This window comes from Paralichthys olivaceus, chromosome 12, assembly GCF_024713975.1.
Source record: "Paralichthys olivaceus isolate ysfri-2021 chromosome 12, ASM2471397v2, whole genome shotgun sequence".
In the NCBI taxonomy this organism is placed as follows: Eukaryota; Metazoa; Chordata; class Actinopteri; order Pleuronectiformes; family Paralichthyidae; genus Paralichthys; species Paralichthys olivaceus.
Window position 1 is genome coordinate 3,906,750 of NC_091104.1, and position 20,101 is coordinate 3,926,850.

A 20,101-nucleotide genomic window follows, 5' to 3' on the forward strand; every position below is an offset into this window, starting at 1 on the left:
GGGGAATAATTAAAAACTGAAAATTTATAAACAGACAAAATACCATCAAAAATATTTTAAAAGGCTTTAAAGAATGTAACTTCTTTCAAAAGCTCACTTTGTTTAAGACGGGTTTGATTTGTCAAAAAGCTGATGAAAGGAGGAAAAAACTCGGCTCTCCTCCTCTCCTCACATTATCCTAAGTGCTGAGGAAGATAACAACCAATGGGACATCCGAATGCATCAACATCAAAAAGCCATTTAATCATTTCTCCAACGCACCCCACCCCCTCTTCCTCCAGCCTTCGTGCCAAATACCATTTCATGTCTCTGGGGAGCAGGAAACATTTAATAAAACTTCTCTAATCGAGTTCGGCGGCAGAGAGCTGTGCCGCCTTGCTCACGCAGTCGCCGCCGCCTGCTAGTCATGTAGAATGCTTTGCTCCTTCTCGGGGACCCAGTTCATCAAAAGCTTTTATTCTCTGAGGCCAAACCGATGCTTTGAGGGCTTTTATGTAAGCAAGCCTGACGAAAAAATACCCCATTGTGCCTTTTACTTGATTGGCTTCAGGCCAAAAGGTTGCCAAAAATTATGTTTCAGGGACTTCTAACGGCTCAACAGAGACTAATAGTCAAATCTGACTGATATTTAATTCACTGGGAGGTAAAACAATGTGGTATTTAAGCAGGAGTTCACTGACGGTAGATTCAAATATATGCAGCTGGAACTGGTGCAGACTGGAGCCTGAGGGGCGTGTGTTTATCCAGTTTAAAATACCAGGATGTCATCAGTTTTGGATGAATAAAAGGGATTTAGGAAGAAGGAAACAAGTGAGCCGGTGCATCACTATACGCTGCTCTCATGCCTCCTTTCACCTGTTTAATTCATTTTACCATCAGAGACAATCATCATTTCTATTGTTTGCTCTACTGTTTATTTAGAAACAAGTTGTACAGAGCAGCCCTTTAAAAACATCGGGACTTCAGTAAACAGCATCATTTAAAGTTAAGTATTCACTCCTCTGCTGTATATTCATAAGATGGTTCTATGAGGACCAGTCAAGTCTGAGGTTAAAATGGTGGATTTTCACTATATCTTCATATTTTACCATTTTAATGCCAAAATTATGGAAATCAGTGTTACTGCTTTCATCTCTCCTTCATTATCCTCTGAACTGAGCATTTAGAAGCTCCGGAAACGCTGATGACGTTAACTGTTTTATGTTTCGCAGCGCTTCAAGACAGCAGTAAAATAAAAATACTGCAAGAGCAAGCAGGAAGCCCGTGTGTCGTCCTCGAGGAAAGTGTGATTTCTGTGAACAGGTACATCTCTTGAAACCACTGAGCTGCTCCGCCACCTGAGACTCTGCCGGAGGGAACCAAGCGTGCCCCCCCCCACTAAAGCTGTTATTAACCACAAGCCATCGGTGCTGTCGGAATATTTGTGAGTTTGCTTTTCTTGCAGCGAAAGGTTGCAGAGTCCGTGGGCGGAAAAAAACTTTAAAGAAGTACCTCGTGTCACATTCTCTCCACCGACTATTCATTCCCATTTCTTAAAAAAAAAAAAAAATCCCTTTTCTTCCTTCTTCGGCTTTTCTTGGCTTTCACTCCTTTTCCACATCACTCCTCTCTCAGGAGAATTATCAGGTCTCTGCAGCGCTGACCCTTCACCTTCTTGCGACTGGATGTTTTTTGTGCCTCTGAGCTCTCTGTGCGTCGTTATGGATAACTCTAAGAGCTTAATGTTGAAAATGCGATACAGAAATCTGCGCTCGACCTTGTAAAACCCTGATCGTCTAAAAGCCTGATCCCCTGACTGCTGCATTTTGAAGGGAAATGTAAGGTCAGGACCTATCAATGTGCTGTAAAGGCCACACAGACAAACAGTCCAAGCCAGAGGCAGGTTCAGTCTTTCAGAGACAAACAAACTCCTTCTAATGCCATAACTTCAACTGAGTGTTTATTCACTGTTTCCCTGCAAAAATACAAACAATTATATCTGCATGAATGTTTGCATGTGAGACTGACATCAAGCTGATGAGTCCATTTCTGATAACTCTATTTTGATCAGGGACAAACCGATCATCGATAGCGGTCTGACCCTGAATGCATCACTATCAGAAGAGAGAAATGAAAAGATAAGACAGATTCGTCAAAATAAAATTGAACACTTCCCCACGAGATCTAGATTTTTGGTTCTATGAATTTTGTAAAAGAAAACTTTTAGCAAACGAATTATAGCTCAATCATTTACAGTTGGAATAACCAGCGTTTCCAGTTGTTTCCCAGTGAACCAGTCGTTTATTTTGAGGCACGAAACACTTTTTAACATCAGGAAAGGATCAGACTTAACAAAGCCCATCCAGATCCATCATAACACACCGCACCTTAATTCAGTCAGGATCGTCCCACGTTTAAAACAGACTTAAAATGTTATTTTAAACCACACATTCATAAACAAAATGTAGAAAAACAAGATTTCAGCCCATTCCTCCCAACAAGATCTGGATCAGCTGCTGTCATCTGACAATATTTAAAATGCTAAATTGTCTGAAGATGAACTTGCATGCCATGAATCTGTGTGACTATAAAGTCGACAGATAAAAAGATCCCAAAGGTTTGTGCATCAACTGCAGAAGAACCAAAACATTCGGTCCAACGTTTCCCTTCAAAAAAGACGTGTTAAACGTGGCTCGATGAATAATCTGCATTCCAGAGATGCCGCAAGATGTGACTTACATTACCACTCCAACCTCCACAAGGTCGTGCTTATAAAGTTAGCATCACCTTGGCCTCAAAATTCAAGGTGAGTGTTTTATAGGTCTTTCTTTAATGAAGACTCAGAACTGTCACTCTCTGGGACAAGACAACAGAGAATATTATTAATGTCTAAGATTAATTAGGAATCATGTTCGGGGGTTTAAGAGAAAACACCGACAGCGATTTTTCAGCTCTGAAGCTCAGGCACAGAGCTGAGGTGTGTTGGCAAATTCAGGTGCTGAGTTTTAATTTACAACAATGTTTTCAAGGCCACCCATTCTTTTTCAGAAACCTTGAAGGCTCCGGTTCGTTTTCCTTAAATCCATAAACCTTCGAAAGCCCTTGGGGAGTCTCTTAATTGTGTTATTATTAGAATGTGGTGACTGGAATGCTCTAAAAATGACAAGCAGATTTCTCCTACCAGGAAACAGGGAGGCCACGAGCACAGAACAAACATTGTCCATATTTAACAAAGTCATTTTATCTCAATTTCTTTAACTCTTCTTTTGACTCTACCCAGTTTCAAACTTAATTAAAAACAAGGCTCCTGGAAAATGTCATGTACGGTTTTCAACATAAAACCACAGAAAAATCTGAGATCTGCATTGAAGCGACCAGACTGGAAGGAGTTGTTGGACAAATCACACGAGTCTCATCACTTACGCAAACCCAGCGAATGAAAGGTCACGCGGAGAATCACAGTTCCACGATTTTCTCTCACATTTACAGCCGCGCTCCATCTCACACACACTCACAAAATCACATTTTTTTCCTCTCTCACACTTTCTGGTCTGAAACCACAGACACCACAAACAGCTATCGTCACCCCTCCGCCGCTGTTCCTCTCGGCTGGCGGCTTATTACATGTGGTTAAACTCACCCAACCAGCAGTCTGGCCCTCCTCGCTACAACCAAAGCCGGGAGCGGTGACGTTCCTTTGCTGCAACTATGGTTCATTCTTATAGTGTATAGTTGATTAAAGTCTCTGTCTGTACCTGCTGGTTTATTGATAAAGTAAATAATGTATCATATTGGCCGTATTTGTGCAATTCATTAATTAGTCTATAAAATGTCCAAAAGTTGTTTTTCTCTTAAATAATTAGAACTGATGTGTGCACCATTAAAACACCAGATCAATAAGCAGAAACATTTTGACTTTCACCCCCGTTAAAGTGACAAGTGTTGATAAACAACAATAACACAATGCAACGGTGACGTTTTAATGGTTCCCACTGGGAGCGTCTGTTTCCTCCTCCTCTGCTCAGAGGTCAAAGGTCAGCCACAGCAGCAGCTCTGGATCTGGTTCAGTCTCTTAATTTAAGAGACATTAGCAGGATGGATGTCAGGAGGTTTGAGCCATGACAACACCCACAATTACTTACAACTCTCCACATTCACAGGACAACCCCACCCTTCCAGCCATAAAACAAAATATGTTGTAACGCACGGATTAAACGCAGACAACAGCAGAGAGGCTTATGTGTTCACAAGGAAACAACCTGAAGGGTCTCATCAAGTTGTGAAAACTCTTCAGCCGCCTGGATACGAACACCTTATACAACACCAGGCTTTAAAAAACACGGGCACAAGGATGTTCTCGCTGCGTCTGGTGGGAAATGATATTCCAGAAAAGAAGGGAGGGAAAAAGCTGTTAAAATCCACCCAACAGGCCGTCTGGACTTAGAGGGTTTCACAGCACTGGCCATGAAATCTCTCATACACTGCTGTCAGGCGCACGCACACACACAAGCACAGTGCTGGGATTAATCCTAAATTTGGTTGGCAGTCACCAACAGGCTCATGTAGATTCAGCTGAATATCAAAACATATTCGGAAGGGATTTTCAGGACAGGAATTAACAGCCCCCAAACGAGCTCATGCACAAATACTAGCTCTTCAGAACAGAACCAGGCACACGCACTCAGAGTGAACTGTGAGAAGACAGGAAATGCATGAATATATGAAGTACATACTATATGTTCACTGCACGTATGGGTTCAGATGGAGGAGAAGAGTGAGTCGATACCTTTTCAGTGATTTTAATGTCTACAGCTGCCGGGTTCTTCCGTTCAGTTAGCCACAGTCGGTACAATTACAAATCTGCCCTCAAAACAAGATCTTATAACGTTAAGGAGTCTCACGTCCACAGTCACGAGAGCTGAACTTCAGATGGTTTTAAGAACCTGACTCAGAGAAGTTGCTTTGAGGTCATTCAGCAGGAGACACTTTTGCTTCTTAGAGCTCATTCAAAAGTATTAAACATGGAAAAAAGAGCATTGGACCATGTGTAACTACATTATGCAACAAACTCGTGAAATATTGAATTCGTTTAAAATATTTATTTCAGTGGTTAGAAGGAACGAAGTAACACTTTGGCTGAGTAGTTTGGGGATTTTATAAGTAAAATAAGGAGATCTTATGTGGCTAAAGGTGTAGAGCCAAGCATTAATAACGGTACAGGAGGTTTGAAACTCCAACAGAAAGAAAATAAACAACTTTAAAAAGGTTCAGAGACACTTTGGAACAAGTGTGCATGAGACAGTGTATAAATATCTATCACACTAATCCATGACTTTACACAGGAATCTCTCAAAACTTTGGGAGAGGCCGTCATCACAACAGCTGGGCAGGAAGCCAAACACATACCCAGCATGCACTGGAGGCCTGTGCCTCTACTACACGGGTCCAAACAGGCCACACATCTTATTATACACCTTTTTTCATCCAGAACAAGTTCTCTGAGCAGGTCTGCTCCCCTGATACAACCACTGAAGTCAAAGGGAGTTAATGGTGCCTTGCTTATGGGCACTTAGTTGTTTGGTGTAGAGGAAATAATTCCTGATAATAGAAGAGATTAATGACATCACTGATCACTTCTTCAAAAACAGAGAGTGAAAATAAACGTATCCTGAATCTGCCTGTTTATGTGATGCTACACGTAGACACAATCGTTACGTAATATACACACGGCAGGCTACAGTTGCATTCTTGCATTGAGAACCTACAGCTAAAAATTGCTAACCATAAATCATTAGCTATAAATAGCAGTCTATGAATATTTACCGCCGTGTGTTGCAGAGTCATGCACATAAACAAACCCCAGCACTTTGAAGGAAGTAGCTCCACACAGAAAGTAGGTACATTATTTTTATTAATTTTGATGAAGTAGCTCTCAGCAGATTCCGTCCAGTCGACATTTTTTTTACATCTGCAACTTTTTCTTCCACTATCTATGAACCAACTAATTTTCTTTCTCTCCTTTCTTTTCAATTGATGGATTGCACATACTTGTGTGAATCTCTCCACTTTCATTCCTTAATTACTTTTTTGATGTTGCTCATCTTTCCAATCTTTTTTTGTCGTCATTTCAGCAGCGCTTTGGCAACACATCAAATGCCAATGCCAGTAGAACTCATCAATTTGAAATCGACTGGTTCTGACTGGCAGTCTGGCAGGCAGGCCCGAAGATGCATGTTTGGTGGGTGACATCAGACCCGAGAAGTAAATCTCCTTCAAATCTAGATTCATGCACTTCTTTCACCACACACCCCCTCCATCCATCCATCCTTTCCTCTCTTCGCTCAATAACTCATTTGGAACGACATGAGAGGCGTATCGACAGCGAACAACCACAAAGCGTTTGCATGTCAAAACAAACCGGCTGTACCTTGAGAGAGTTACAAAACACCAGAGAGAGCGGGGCTGCACCTGAACACCGAGGCAGAGGAAAGAAAGGAACAAAAAAGGAAAACAAACCACAGAAGACAAAGGAAGAAATGCATGAAAGCGCACGACTCACCTGTGCGTTCGATGTAGTCGACACACTTCTCGATAAAGAGTGGGATGGGTCGCTCCAGGGTCACCAGGCTCTGCAGCGGAACGCCAAAATAGTTGCTCTCCCAGGTTCTGCGGGTTGGGGGGTATAGAGGCTTGGGGGGCTTGGAGGATTTCGGCTGCAAGGTGACGAGAGAATAAAAATAGCGATGAGATGGTTCGAAAAAAAAGGGTGAGGAGAATGATAATGACAGCAGGGTTAAAAAAAAGACAGAAGGCAGACAGAAGAGAAAATAGGATGATGGGGGATGGATATTAGCGGAAAGGGGGGATGGAAATGCAACAGACAGGAAGGAGAGGGGAAAAGGAAATAAAGGGGGTAAACATAAAGACAAGAGGAAATAGCAAATTTAAATAAAAGATTGAGCAAAGGGAAAAGAGGAAAGAAGCCAAATGACATGATGGAGGGGAGAAGAGAAAGAAAGGCAGAGAAAAAGTAAAAAAAAAAGGGGAAGGAATGAAAGAAGAGGGAATTGAGAAAAAGACACAAGGGAGAGCAGAGGTGGAGGAGGAGAGAGGTTGATGAGGAGGCAGATCATATCGGAGGAGAAGAAGAGGAGGAGGAGGACAATCAGGGAATAGATCAGAAAGAAAGTTAGTGGGATGATGGAAGAGAGGAAAAAAAGCAAAGGGTGGTTCATGTGGAGGAAGACGACAAGCAAAGACGACAACAACAGACAAAACCGTTGTTCAAGAATGAAGCTGGGACGAGTAACGAGGTGATGAAGCGGCTTTGATTTCCCACACTCCTCTGCTCTTCAAAGTGTTGTTATGCCTACAGCGGTTCGGGCTCGTCTAATTGGCCGGGACAGCGACTAAACACCTTCCATTTTGTACCTTCTGGTTCTCCTTTCGCTCTCCTCTCTGATTATCAAAGACAGTTTGAATGTCCCAACAATGCCCTGCATTCATGTAGCACCAGAGGCTGTTTCTCTACTGATTTGCACACTATTATCTGATGCGTGCCAGCGTGCTCGCTCGCATGCACGTCTCCGTTTGTCAAAGTCCAATTGTGTTCGTGCTCAGGCTGCAGGAAACTGACTAATCGCCATGCTTTGACTATTTTCCTCAACACTCCAACTGCTACAAAGTGTTGCTGCCGACCACCTGCTATTTTTTTTCCAAGTGGCTAAAATCATTTTTCATCAAAAGCAGGTGTTGCTGCTTTAGATGCAGCGTTATAATTTCATACGGGTTTGGGTAAGCAATGCTGTTTGAAAATGGCAAGAAAGGAAAATATAGAGAATCCACTCTTTAGGTATTATAATTCAGATTACAATCTAATGTGGATGTGCCTGAAATGTATTTCAAACATGGCAAACATGTTTCTTTATCTGTACACGTGTTTGTTTACAGAATAGACGTTTACTTGCCAACTGTTTATGTGCACAGTGTTGGAGTCTTGGAGTCTACATGTAGACGATGGCGGCTAAAACAAACTCAGACAAGCCTTTACAGAGGATAAGAAGGCATCTTATCACAGATGCAGCTTCTGATCCAAGATTAAACAAGGGCACTCCTGTCTTGCACTCCTTAACTGTGCATCATTAATTAAGAATTTAATAAACAGGGCCTGTACTGGGCCTAAACTATTTCAGCAGAGAGTTCAACCAATCAATTTTCAGATGAATTTGTTCTCGCCACAAGTCCTGCGGCTTTTGAAAACATAAATCTGCTCATATCACGCTCAATCTAATTTTCAATGCACTGTAGCTCGCTCAAAAAAAAGCTTTGGCTCAGTGTCTTGGAGATGATAATATCTTTGCTGTCTTGCTTCTTCTTTCTATGTAATGCTGCTTTACAAAGACCTTTCGACAATCCTCTTGAAAACTCTCCAAAGCTCATGATTCAGGACTAGTAAGACTCACCTTCTTTGGTTCCTTTGGTGTTTTGGGCGTCTTCTTCTTCTTCATCTTCTTGTCGTCCTGCTCGGGGTCGGAGGTGATAGCAGGGTTGTCTATCCCGCCCTTCCAGGGGTCAGCAGGTGAGAGCAGTGGGTCTTCTTCGCTGCCCCGATGGGCTCTTCCCTTTTTCTTTTTCTGCGTGGCAGGGCCAGACTCCTCTCCGTCACTGTCAGACTGGAATCTTCTTTGGTAGGCCTTTGTCTTACTAAACAGGATTTTAGAACGATGTTTGTATTTCGACGGCCGTCGCCGAGCCTGAGATTTTCGGTCGAATCCATTCTCTTCCTCCCCCCCTCCATGGAGGCCATGTAACCCACCAAAGGAGTTTCTTATTTTGACCAGGCGGCTGTGTGTGTCATCAGGCACGGCATATATGTCGTCGTTTTGGAACCCCCTGGACCTTAACAAGGTGTCCACAGGGTCTGCATAGTTGTCTGATGACTCAACATCCTCCGAGTGTGTCATTGGGCCACGAGTCATCCTACGGTTACTTCGCATGCCGGCCTCAATGGTTTTAAGCAAGTTGGGGTCAAGCTTTTTCACATTAGGCTTGGGGAGCACTGGTTTGGGCCGGACAGGTGGAGGCACTTTGTGGTTGCGGTCATGGTCTCCCACAGGCGTGCTATGGACTGGATACTCGTTGCCCTCGAGGTCGATCCGGTACTTGGTCCGTTCACTGGGTGTGGGGAGAAGCTGAACATCATCGCCTATTGGACTATAAGGTGGTGGGGCTTCGTTATCATCATCAGATTCTGGGTAATAGGTGGTGTAGGCTGGGGAATGGCTATGGGGTGAGGTGGGGAAGACATCTTCACTGGCACCAGTGGTGCACTCACGTGACGAGCTGTCAAACAGGAAGGAACTCTCGATGCCCAGCTTCTTCTCCAGAACTTCATTGAAGAAGGGAGTGAAAACCTCAGTCTGTCGATGATACTGTGACAGCGAGTAGAGTGCTGTAAACTTAGCGGTAATCTCTGTGGCAATGTGCTCCCCCTCTGTCATCAACTCCTTGATGGCATCATTCTCAAAGAAGTCTGCCTGGCTGTCTGTGATCGCCACCATCTGAACAGGAATCACATCCTGGACTTCAGCCAAGAACGCCCGCAGCGTCGCCATAGAAGCTTTGCGCTTGGCAGAATAGACCAAAATGTAGCCGTGCACCAGTTCATCTTTGCGGACACCAATAGCAGAATGATAGGAGAGGACAGTGACCTGGATCCTCCTCCTGCTGTCACCAATGATCTTGTCCAGTATCAGCGTGTTGCTCTGGCCTGGCTGCCCTGCACTACAGCAATGCGAGTCGAGGAAAGGCGAGAGGATGAGGTCAACGCTGAAAGGATCCCAGCACATGGCGCACATCACTATCCTAAGGTCCGTCTCTGACATGTCTTTGATTGAGGGCAGTGGAGCCAAGACATCAAAGTTATGCTTTAGCCCCTCCAGCACTGCTCGGAGACCCTGCTTGACTTGGAACTCAGTGAATTTGCGTGGAAAGGCCCCAGAGGGGATGTCGACAAAGGTGCACTGCAGCTTGTTTGCCAGCTGTTGGCCCTGGTGCCTCAGGATAGGTATGTTTTTGCAAACACTGTCCCTCTGATTTGCCAGGATGAGAATGAACGGGAGCGGCTGAGCAAATCTATCTCTCCTACTCTGAGCTATCTCTGCTCTGATCCTGCCTATGCAATCTCCAATACAGTTGAGAGACTCTATGGAGTTGAAGACACAAAAGCAACCATGTGGCTTGAAAGTGGTGACCCATGTATGGCTGAAGAGCAGAGTTGAGTTGACATCCACAGGAAGAAGCTTCAATTCGTAAATTTTACCATCAAGTGTATACTCATCATCTGTGGACTGAGCTCGGATCTCATTGGCCAGTTCCTGTGAGAGACCCTCCCTTCCCAGGAGGCAGAGGTTGATCTTATCGATGTTGGCACTGTTATAGTAGAGATTAGAGCGTCCATGGTCGAGCTGTACCAGCCTGTTTGCCAAAACCTGCTCCACTTTCAGATCAACACAATTCTGCCCGCTCAGACACGTCTCCTTAGTAGGATGGTAAACAAACCCAATGTGTTTGAGAAGGAGTGACTCTCTATCTGGGGCAAGCTTCTGCAGCGCTCTGTATCTGGGCTCCTCATTCAGGACACTGTGAATTTCACTCATCTTGTCGCAGCTGGGGGTGGCATTCAGATCCAAGTCATAGAATAGCTCAGCATGCTCAAAAAGCATTTCCTGAAAATCCTCTTTGGCCCTTTCAACAATTTCCTGCTGGTGTCTGCAGTAAACATCCCTCCTATCTGATTCTGTGATGTACTTGTATGCTTCGTCCTCCATGACAAAGCACATGACTTCCTCCCAAGGCTGGCCTGGACTGATAAAATGAACCCTGTCGAGTGTCTTCTTGAACCTATCTTTCATCTCCACCCTTCTCTTCTCTGACAGCAGGTGTTGGACGTGGCTTCGGTAAATTCTCTCACCATCTGGTGTATCGAGAAGGTCAAAGGGTATCCTGCGGTCACTGATGTCGATGTGGTCCGTCTCATCCCATGGTGTATGTTCCAGAATCACAAACCAGTACTGGAAATCAGGCCGGTTCCGGATCACACTCTGTGCCTCCGGCCATGTGAGGTGCTCTACCTCCTCCAGGTTATTGAGGAGGTTATTAAGGGTTTTCGGTAGTGTTGTCAGGTACTCTTCCCTCCTTCTCTTAATGTGCTCCTGTTTAAGTTGTGCAATGTGCTTTGTGAATATGTTGCGCGCTTTCCTTGAGCCCTCCAAAGTGATGAAATCATCATAGTCGGATTGCCCCTTCATATTATTGATCACCGTTTTCCACGTGGTATGGTAATCTCTCACCGTGTGCACCATCAATTTGTCAAATCGATCTGTGACTGAGGCAACAAGCTGCCGTTGGATTTTATAGGCTTCCAGATATGGCACAGTTTTTGGTTTCCCCCTTGTTTTATCCAGCTGCTGGATGAGGGTATTGAAGCAGAGCTCCACGTTGACGTTTGAGCGTGCTGATGTCTCAATTAGCATCAGGTTTTTCTTGCTGGCAACAAAGTTCTGCAGGTCCCTCAGGTGCTGGTCCACACACTCATCACATTTTGTGGCGGCAACAACAATAGGCTTCTTTGACTTAACAATTTGAGAGTAGAGACTGTTCACAAACTTTATCTGGTCATCAAACTTCCTATTGCAACCCTTGCTGACATCGATGCAGAGCATAAAGGCGTCAATGTTCAGCTTCCCATCCGGCATCTGCTTCTGGTCAAAGTCCTGCTCCAAGCCCAGCTGGTCCGTGCAGATGTACATAAGCTTCTCTGCTGACTGAAGCTTGGTTGCTGCGGCCCGTTTGGTGTACGGCTGCAGGTTTGTGCTCCGATGCGGAAGAAATGTCTGGTCATCAATGAACTCTGTTTGCTCAATGACTTGGATTTTACAGTCCAACCCGTCGTCCCCTCGATGGGACACATCCCCCCAGAAGAGGAAGTGGTCATTGTTAACCACACGTCCACCAAAGTCTATTGTGCTCAGCACTGAGGTGTGCTCCGAGTAGTAGTTGTCGGCATCAGGACGCACATACCGATTGCACAGGCAAGACTTGCCTACGCCACAATTTCCCTTATCTTTCTCTGTCCCCGAGAGGCCAACCACACTGACGGCGAATATCGGGGGGCGCGCATCCTTGTTCTTGGCCATTATGTCCCCCCGCTCATCGCTAACTTGGTCACTTCCAGGAAAAGGGTCAGGATATCATTCCAGTTCTGCTCGTCAGTGGCACAGACACACTGTCATTCTGATTTTCCCTTATTGGCTGTGAATTCTTCTCCAACTCTGTGTGTGTCTCTCTCAGTTTCTATCCTCGGTCTTCTTTAAGCTGGGACAGAGCAGTCGGCTTCTCCTTTTATCACCTGCCTGCAAGACATGGAATTCACAATTAGGAAGAGATAAAGGCAAAAACCAACAAATACATACTTGCATTGATTTGTCCTCAGAGAACCTCAGTCTCCTTATCACATGTAATATAATTAGGTTTTTGTTTCTCTGCATATCCACCAGGGACACGTGTGCGTACACATGCATGCACAATGAAGGGATTCAAAACAACAAATCCGACATGTTAATCTGGCATTGGATAGAGATATCAGAAAGTTTGACAAAAGAACACATTATCACACTTGTGCAAGACAAAATAATCTTTATGTAAATTTAAACGCTTAGTTAATGTTTTTGATCACCTTTACATGTAGTGGTATTAAAATTCACGGATCCTAAACCACTACAATAGTTTTTTTAAGAAACCTCCCTCGTTTATTAAAAAAACATGTAAAAGTTTGATTAAAAAAAAAAAAAAATTTCAAAAGTGCCTTTTGAGCAGCAAAAAACTTAAGTGCGATGTTGAAACTTATATAAGAGAAAGAGAGAGTAATTCAATCAGGGACAATGCTCGGCAATGTCACTTTTCCCCTCGCGGAGAAAAAGAAGTGCTTTCAACCAATTTGTGCCGAGGCAGGATAAAAATGGCATGCAACTCCAGCCCTTTGACAGCCACTGACCTAGAAATGATTTGCTTCGCTGTGAGAATGAAACAGTGAAAATAAATCAGTTCACAGATTTGTTATCATAATCAGCACAACCTCGGGCTATGTGATCAGGGCTAAACGTATAATCCTGATTAGTTTGCCTGTTGTTCTCAAATTATATTTTGCCCGACATTCTGGTCATGATGATTAATCCTGATTAATGCTCTTGATCATTTGTGGAGAGAAATTACTTTGAGTTTGCACCTCGTCTAATTAACATTAACAGCCAGGTTAAGTCCCGACAACACCAATTTTCAGCGATAGCGGATTGTAAACATTTAAAATGCGGCAAAAGCCTGCATTTGATTGACCGTGCGACCTTTCAGTCGGTATTACTGAGACTGTCACAGTCAAATGAGCCTGAATCTTACCATGACCTAACTAGAGGCTGATAACTGATAAAAGCAGAGAGGATTGCAGTCATTGTTGTGTTTTACAGAACGATGGCAATCAGCCACTACGCCTGCCTGAGCTGGAGCTGCAGCACAACGGCACGCTGAGCCTGAGAAACTGCACCTCAGCAGGAATCCAGTCTACTGAGTCGAAGCAATGAGGTTTCCCCTGATTGTTTATAGAGGCCAAGGTGATGATGTCACCTGAGTTTTTTTTAGTTCAGTGTATCTACAGCACTCAGGAGACAGATTCAGTCCAAAACCAGGAGGATACATGGATTTTACTCACTGAATTCAATCATCTGATGCGTAAAAGTCATTATAAAACCAATGTACGTATTCACAGGACAACGAACACACAACACACATCTGTTCAGTCACATACAGACCATGTCCTATAAAATGTAACACCTTTAATTAGGAGCACCTTGCCCCTCAGACACACCTCGGAAATGAAATGACGTCAGGGAACAAACAGACCAGCAGGTCCTTCAGGTTTATAAACGTAACCACGAGCCCCTGTAATAGCTCCTGTGCTGTTACATGTGACACGCCTGAGTTTAGCAGGCAGGGGGAATAACATCTGAAGTTCAAACACAAGCAGCACTACACGTCCTCATACGATTAGACACGGCCCGAATGTTAAGGTAAAACTAAAGACGAATTAGCAAAGTACAAGTGATGTGTTCACATTGTGTAAATCCTTCATCCAACACTTAAAACAACCATGAACATTATATGATAAACCAGCAAATCCTCATTTCTGTGACACTACAACCAGGAAACATGTGGAATCTTTCCTTGGCGACTGACTTACACCATCAATTACAAAACCTGGAATCAATTAATTTCCTGTTGATCAACTAACCAGCTGATTATTACAGCCTGACATTCCTAACCCCGAACCACAGCATTTGAGAGGAGCAGTCTCCCAACTCCTAACATCTGTTTTGCATTTTTAATCAGCCGATATCAAAGTCTACATTCGCTCTGCTGTCAGCACACAGGGTCAATACGAGACTCGGTGAGATGAATAAATGTTAATGTGTATGAAGAGATGAATGGTAGCAGCACTGATGTGTTAACTGTAAACTGCAGCGGCCTGCAGAGCCGACGATGGCCTTGTTACAGCAAACAGCCGACGCTAAAGGCCAGATTTCATTCCTGCTAAAAGTAGCCTTTTGCATCATAATTAGTCTATTGACTGTGGGGCTGCGGGGGGGATTAAGGTATCACTTGGCAAGCTGGTTTTAGCGATGACTAAATGCTGTTAAGCTATAAAACACAGCAGAGCACACTGCCAAGCCTGCGAAACCTTTCAAAGCTGCACCCAGCTGGATTTTTAGGTTAAAACAAAAAAAAAAAAAAAAAACAATCTTAAAATAAAGCGTGGCTCTGGCAGAGAAAAGAATTCCATCTACGTTAAATGACTCATTACCTTTCCCCAAATTCTGATCTCGGGTACAACTAACAGACATTAATCAAAACTTAAGAGCAAAATCCAACCTGTGAAAAAAAGTAGCAAGTGAGCCAACAGAAAATAGACTCCCCCGAAAACATTAGATCTTTTTCTTTTCCACTCTTAGAATAAATCATGTCTGACAGGGCAGGGTTTTTTTTTTTTGCAGCATACTGACCGAACCCCACGGGATTTCTTGGTGCTGGATTTCAGATTTTTCAGCTATTACCTGCCACTATGTCATCGTCAGAACAACTGCAGTTGTAATACAAAGTCACAAACCAGAAAGTCAGTCATCTTTGGGTGTGTAATCAGGATTGTCTTTACTTAATGACTTATCATAACAAACTCATGAATCATTATGTCTTCATTAGGTTTCTCTCCATTGAATGTACACAGGGACCATACTATTGTATTTATGATGAAATTGCATAATAAATAATCTTTGCTTCCGGTGAAGACTTAAAAATAAATCTGACTCAGAAGTGATCTAAATGATTTTGAAGCTTAACGTGGCTTTGACCAAAGTAAATGTCTTAATGACTGTAGTTATGAGGTTGGTAATAACTATTACCACGGGAAACTGTCCTATAACAAATCTACAAAATTGGCACATCTTCTATAAAGTGTAGGTCAGCCCTCCTGCAACTGCTACAATTCTGAACACCAACAAAATATAGTACAGAAAGTACAGAAAATATACAGAAAGTACAGAACATATACAGAAAATACAGAAAATATACAGAAAGTACAGTGTCCTGCCATTTAACTTTCATCCAAACTACATTTCTGTATTAAAAAGGAAAATGATTTCTGTGTTGTTTTGTCATTTTTGTGTCTGCTGTGTTAGAAGCCTCATCAAACCCCCTCACTTGATTTCCCCTGAATTTCTACAAACTATATTCAGGGAGGCCAGACAGAGAAAGTCAGCAGAGCCTCTCAGTCGGACATTTGCGTTAACACATGCAGCTCCTCCAGATTAAATATGGAAGAAGTGGAGTTCAGTGCATGTTTGAAAGCAGCTAATGACCAGTCTGCCTCAGGTCCAGATCTGAAACCAAGCATCACTCATTCCTTCCCGATAGTGTTGAGGATGTAAGAACAACATGTGATCGACCCTGCCACCCCTCGCAGGCTTCACCGGTACCGATGTCCTGGTGTGGTTTGTAGAAGCTGATATTAATGTTGAGTCTCAGTCTATATGGATTCCTGCTCTGGTCCTAACGTAGACACAGATATGAAGCTGTTTGCCTCAGCTTATCAACTCTGACGGATCCGAACATCTCTGCTCTATTTGCTAAACAAAATCTCATCTCCTGCCTTCATGTAAGAACCAGACAACCTACGGAAAACTGGACAGTGGATTGTTATTTTCATTTCTGTCTCATCTGTAACTTCGCTCTAAAGATGCCTGTTTGGAACGTGCCGTTTGCTTGGCCAGTGGTAATCTGGTTGCAGCTTTTTTTCTGAAATTGTAAAAGCAACCTGCAGTAATTGAGCTGCAGCAAAATAAGACCTGATGCTGGACTCGGTCCACACACCTGCTGCTGGACTCAGTCCACAGAACCTGAAGCCACTGCTGCTGCACAAAGAGCCGTTCACCTGTTTATTCAAAGTTCAGTGAAGCTCGACTGAGTACACAGAACCCTGAACCGGAGAATCCGTTCCTGTGAACGTGCTGTTGTCATTATCAACAACGTCACCACCTTCCGACACTGCACTTCCATGGGCCCTTAACAATACACATGACAAGTGAAAAGCTGAAAAGATGAAGACCTCTTGAGATGTGCGGGACACAGCTGGAGGTCAGGCTTCTGGAATAAATATAGATATTAAATAGAGAGTTAAAAAAAAAAATCCTACACCGACCGACTATAATAATACTAATAGACAGACTCGTTCAGGGAGCCCTTGTGGATTTAAGGACACTAAAACGAGATCACGGCACCAGACAAGTGTGCACTGCAAAGACCCTAATTGCTGTTTATCCACAAAAACTGTGCTTTTAACAAACCACTGGAGCTCGACATTTAAACAGCCTGTGTGTGAGGAGGAGAGTGAAACGCCTGCAAAAGGCTGGAGAGAGAGGAACCACCACCGGACTGCACCTTGAACCCGAGTTGGAACAGGGACCTGCAGCAGCACCAGGACAACCCCACCGAGATGGAATAAATAAAGTTAACCAGCAGCTGGTGACGTGTGTGATTCCAGCTCCTCAGCAGCCTCGTTCATGTCGCTGAACTTGAAGGATCTGTCCGGTGGCACTCCCGGGTTCTCCCCCTCCATCACCCCCCCCCCCCCCCCCCCGGTGCAAGTGTGTTAGCGGGGACACGAGCGTCTCAACCTGCAGCAACTTCAAAATGAAGTCTGGATGTGCGAGGACAGATGTGGAGTTCAGCTGTGAAGGCTCACAGCGGAAAGTAGAGATGTTCTATCTGAAGGCGTGGAGGTAAAAACAAATCCAATTAAAATGGTGGAGATGGGGGGGGGGGGACATCTCGGGGTGATGTTCCAGCGGGTGAGGGCGAGTTGTGGGAGTTAATGGGTGAGTTCAGCGCGGATTAAAAACACCGAACAGACGCGGTGTTAATGCGTCAAAGCTCCGCGGCTAACGTGGCTCGGACACGGCGATGGATGAAGCTCCTCCCGGGACCAGGACGGGTAAACCCCGGCTCGGTCTGGCTCGGCCCTGATCCCCGAGGAGCGTGAGAGAGCGAGGGGGGAGGAGGATGGGGAGGAGGAGGTGGTGGTGGTGTTGGGGGGGAGAGAGAAAACCCACCTTTCTCATTCCGATTAGCTAGCGTTAGCCGAGTTAGCCTAGCATGCCGAGCGGGTGACGGGAGAGTTAGCTAGCTAGCGTTAGCGAAGCACGGGTTGGAAAAGAATCCCAACCCGGGTTAAAGCCACAGCCCGGACCCGGTTCCACTCTCGGGTTAGATTTAAACCGGGTTAACGCAACTCTGTCACCGGGGTTAGCCCCCCCCCCCCCACACACACACACACACAGAGGGGGAGAGCTAGCGAAGCTAACGAATCCCAGAATACATTCCCTCACCCACCTATTAGCATGGTCGCTCCCTGCTCCACATACCACGGAGAGGAGGAGAACGCGTCCCCGCATCTAGAGTCCCGTCCGCCGTCCTCGGTGTGCGGTGAGAGGGGCCCCGCGACACCGTCCACAGCCGGGCGAAGAGGGGGCCGAGGTCCCGAGCGGTCCCAGCCTGTGTTCGGGAGGATCTCGCTGTTGTCGGGTGAGGAATGTTCTGTAAACCGAAACCTGCTCCCTCCCCTCTCACCACCGCCAGGCAGCAATGGCGACTCCCTCTCTCCCTACTCTCCCTCTATGTCGCTCTACCTTTCCATTCAGCCTCCCTCCCTCTCTCTCTTTCTCTCTCTCTCTCTCCCCCCCCCCCCTCAGGTCATATTCATGTTATATGTTCATTGTATGTTTATTGACATGTGCATCACCCAGAGAGGAGACGTGCAACAGTGAGCAGCTTCAGTTTCTACTAATAATAAATTATTTAAAATGAGAGATGCACATGGCCGGATAAAGCTCCTCCACGGGCCCCCGGGGGGGGGGGGGGTGTTGTCGGGCCCCTTTTGACCCCCCCATGGACAGAGTATGAGGGTTATACAGAAGAGGAAAGTCTGATGTCGTACTGTTATTATATAGAAACTCGTGGTATAAGGAGAGTAAAGTATTGATTTAATGAGAAAAAGTTCTAATATTATGAGAATCAAGTTCTGTGTTGAAGTTGGCATTCAGGAAAAAGTCGTATTATTAATGGAGTAAAATTGTTATTTGATGAGAATAAAAATCACAAGAATAAAGTCGATGATAAAAAAGTCATAATATTACATTAAATAAGTCGTAAAATGAAGGATTGGATCAGAATTAAGGATAAAGTTGTATTTTTACTCCAATAAAGAAAAATACGATGACAGCACAAGAATAAAGTTGTAACTTAACGAGGAAAAAGTCAGAATATTACAGGATAAAATGAGATGATATTGAAATCTGGATGCGAACCTGCAACGATTACATGATCTACATCTGTGGCATTGAAATACTGCGACTTAAAAAGTTGTATTGAAACTGAAAAATACAACACAAAAAGCATAAACTTACAATCATATTAACTTCTGTGTTTATTTAGTTTTCATATTCACACACTTATTACTTAATTCAGATTATATAGTGTGATAAAGTGAGGGCACTAAATGGGGATTTAAAGATTATGTTTCGATGTCGTTTATATAAAATTGAAGTTAATGTTTCTCTCCCTCTTTATGTTTTTTCTGATTTGTCTCAGTAATCTTCTTTATTGGCATCAATGTTAGATGAACCACGTTGCCAAAGAAGCATCCAAACACAAATTAAAATTTCACTCTCGCTCTATTGTTCTCTCAGTAAAGAGAAATTTTAAGTTGTTTTTTTATATACTCTTTCTTTATAATCATCATTATAATATGAAGTATAAATTAAGTTTTCCCATTGTATGTTTTATGCCTGGAGTTGCCTGTGATCTTCAGCTCACACTGCTTATAAAAACACCTTTTTCCTTAATAAGACGGTTAAAGCAACATTTCTGCTGCGATGTTTGCAGCCACAATATTGACAGTAATGAAAAGAACCGCTGCAGACGCTGTTAGATAATGGTGTGGCTGCACAAAGGAGTCCACAGTGAAAATCCTTCATGTATATTTCAGTTGTTCTGGGTTGGGATCAATATGGGCTGCTGGTTCCAGTGGATTCCCTCGGGTGCAATGCTGCGTTAATGAGCCTCAGAGCTCGACTCCGCTCACCCTCAGTGCAAGACACAAGACAACATTCAATGACACGTGATATTAAATGTCTCGTATAGTATTTTAAAACACAAATTTCCTCATGAAATATCAAATCTACAGCAAATCCACATTGGAAACATTCTGTCTCCAATCAGGAGTTTTTCTGTGTTGTAAACAAGGTGAAGTGAACACGTCCAGCAGCCTCAGAAAATGTTTCTGTAAACACTGATGATTAGCATCTGGCTTTGGGCTCAGTCCATCACAATTAAAACAGGAGGCTTCTTTCGAGAGCCTCTAGTTTGCTCCAGTGATGTAACAATCCCACAGGGACAAATCCATCAGACAACAGGAAACACAGAGCACTTTGTGAGATGGAGACGAAAACGCAGCGAGGAGGTT

At 44.0% G+C, this 20,101-nt stretch overlaps 1 protein-coding gene across 2 annotated transcripts in view; it reads right to left on the minus strand.

Moving 5' to 3' along the window:
• The window catches only part of arhgap5 (Rho GTPase activating protein 5), a 41,925-nt gene extending 23,609 nt beyond the window's left edge, over positions 1-18,316 (minus strand). Inside the window, exons 1-3 of one of the 2 annotated variants that reach the window (XM_020105256.2) lie at positions 17,971-18,316; positions 8,442-12,392; positions 6,539-6,692 (exon numbers count right to left, since the gene is read on the minus strand). In XM_020105256.2, coding sequence (XP_019960815.1) covers positions 6,539-6,692; positions 8,442-12,176 — 3,889 coding nt within the window. In that variant the 5' untranslated portion in view covers positions 12,177-12,392; positions 17,971-18,316. The remainder of the gene's footprint in view (positions 1-6,538; positions 6,693-8,441; positions 12,393-17,970) is intronic. The other variant, XM_020105257.2, reaches the window with a different exon arrangement.
• Positions 18,317-20,101: the final 1,785 nt, after the last annotated feature.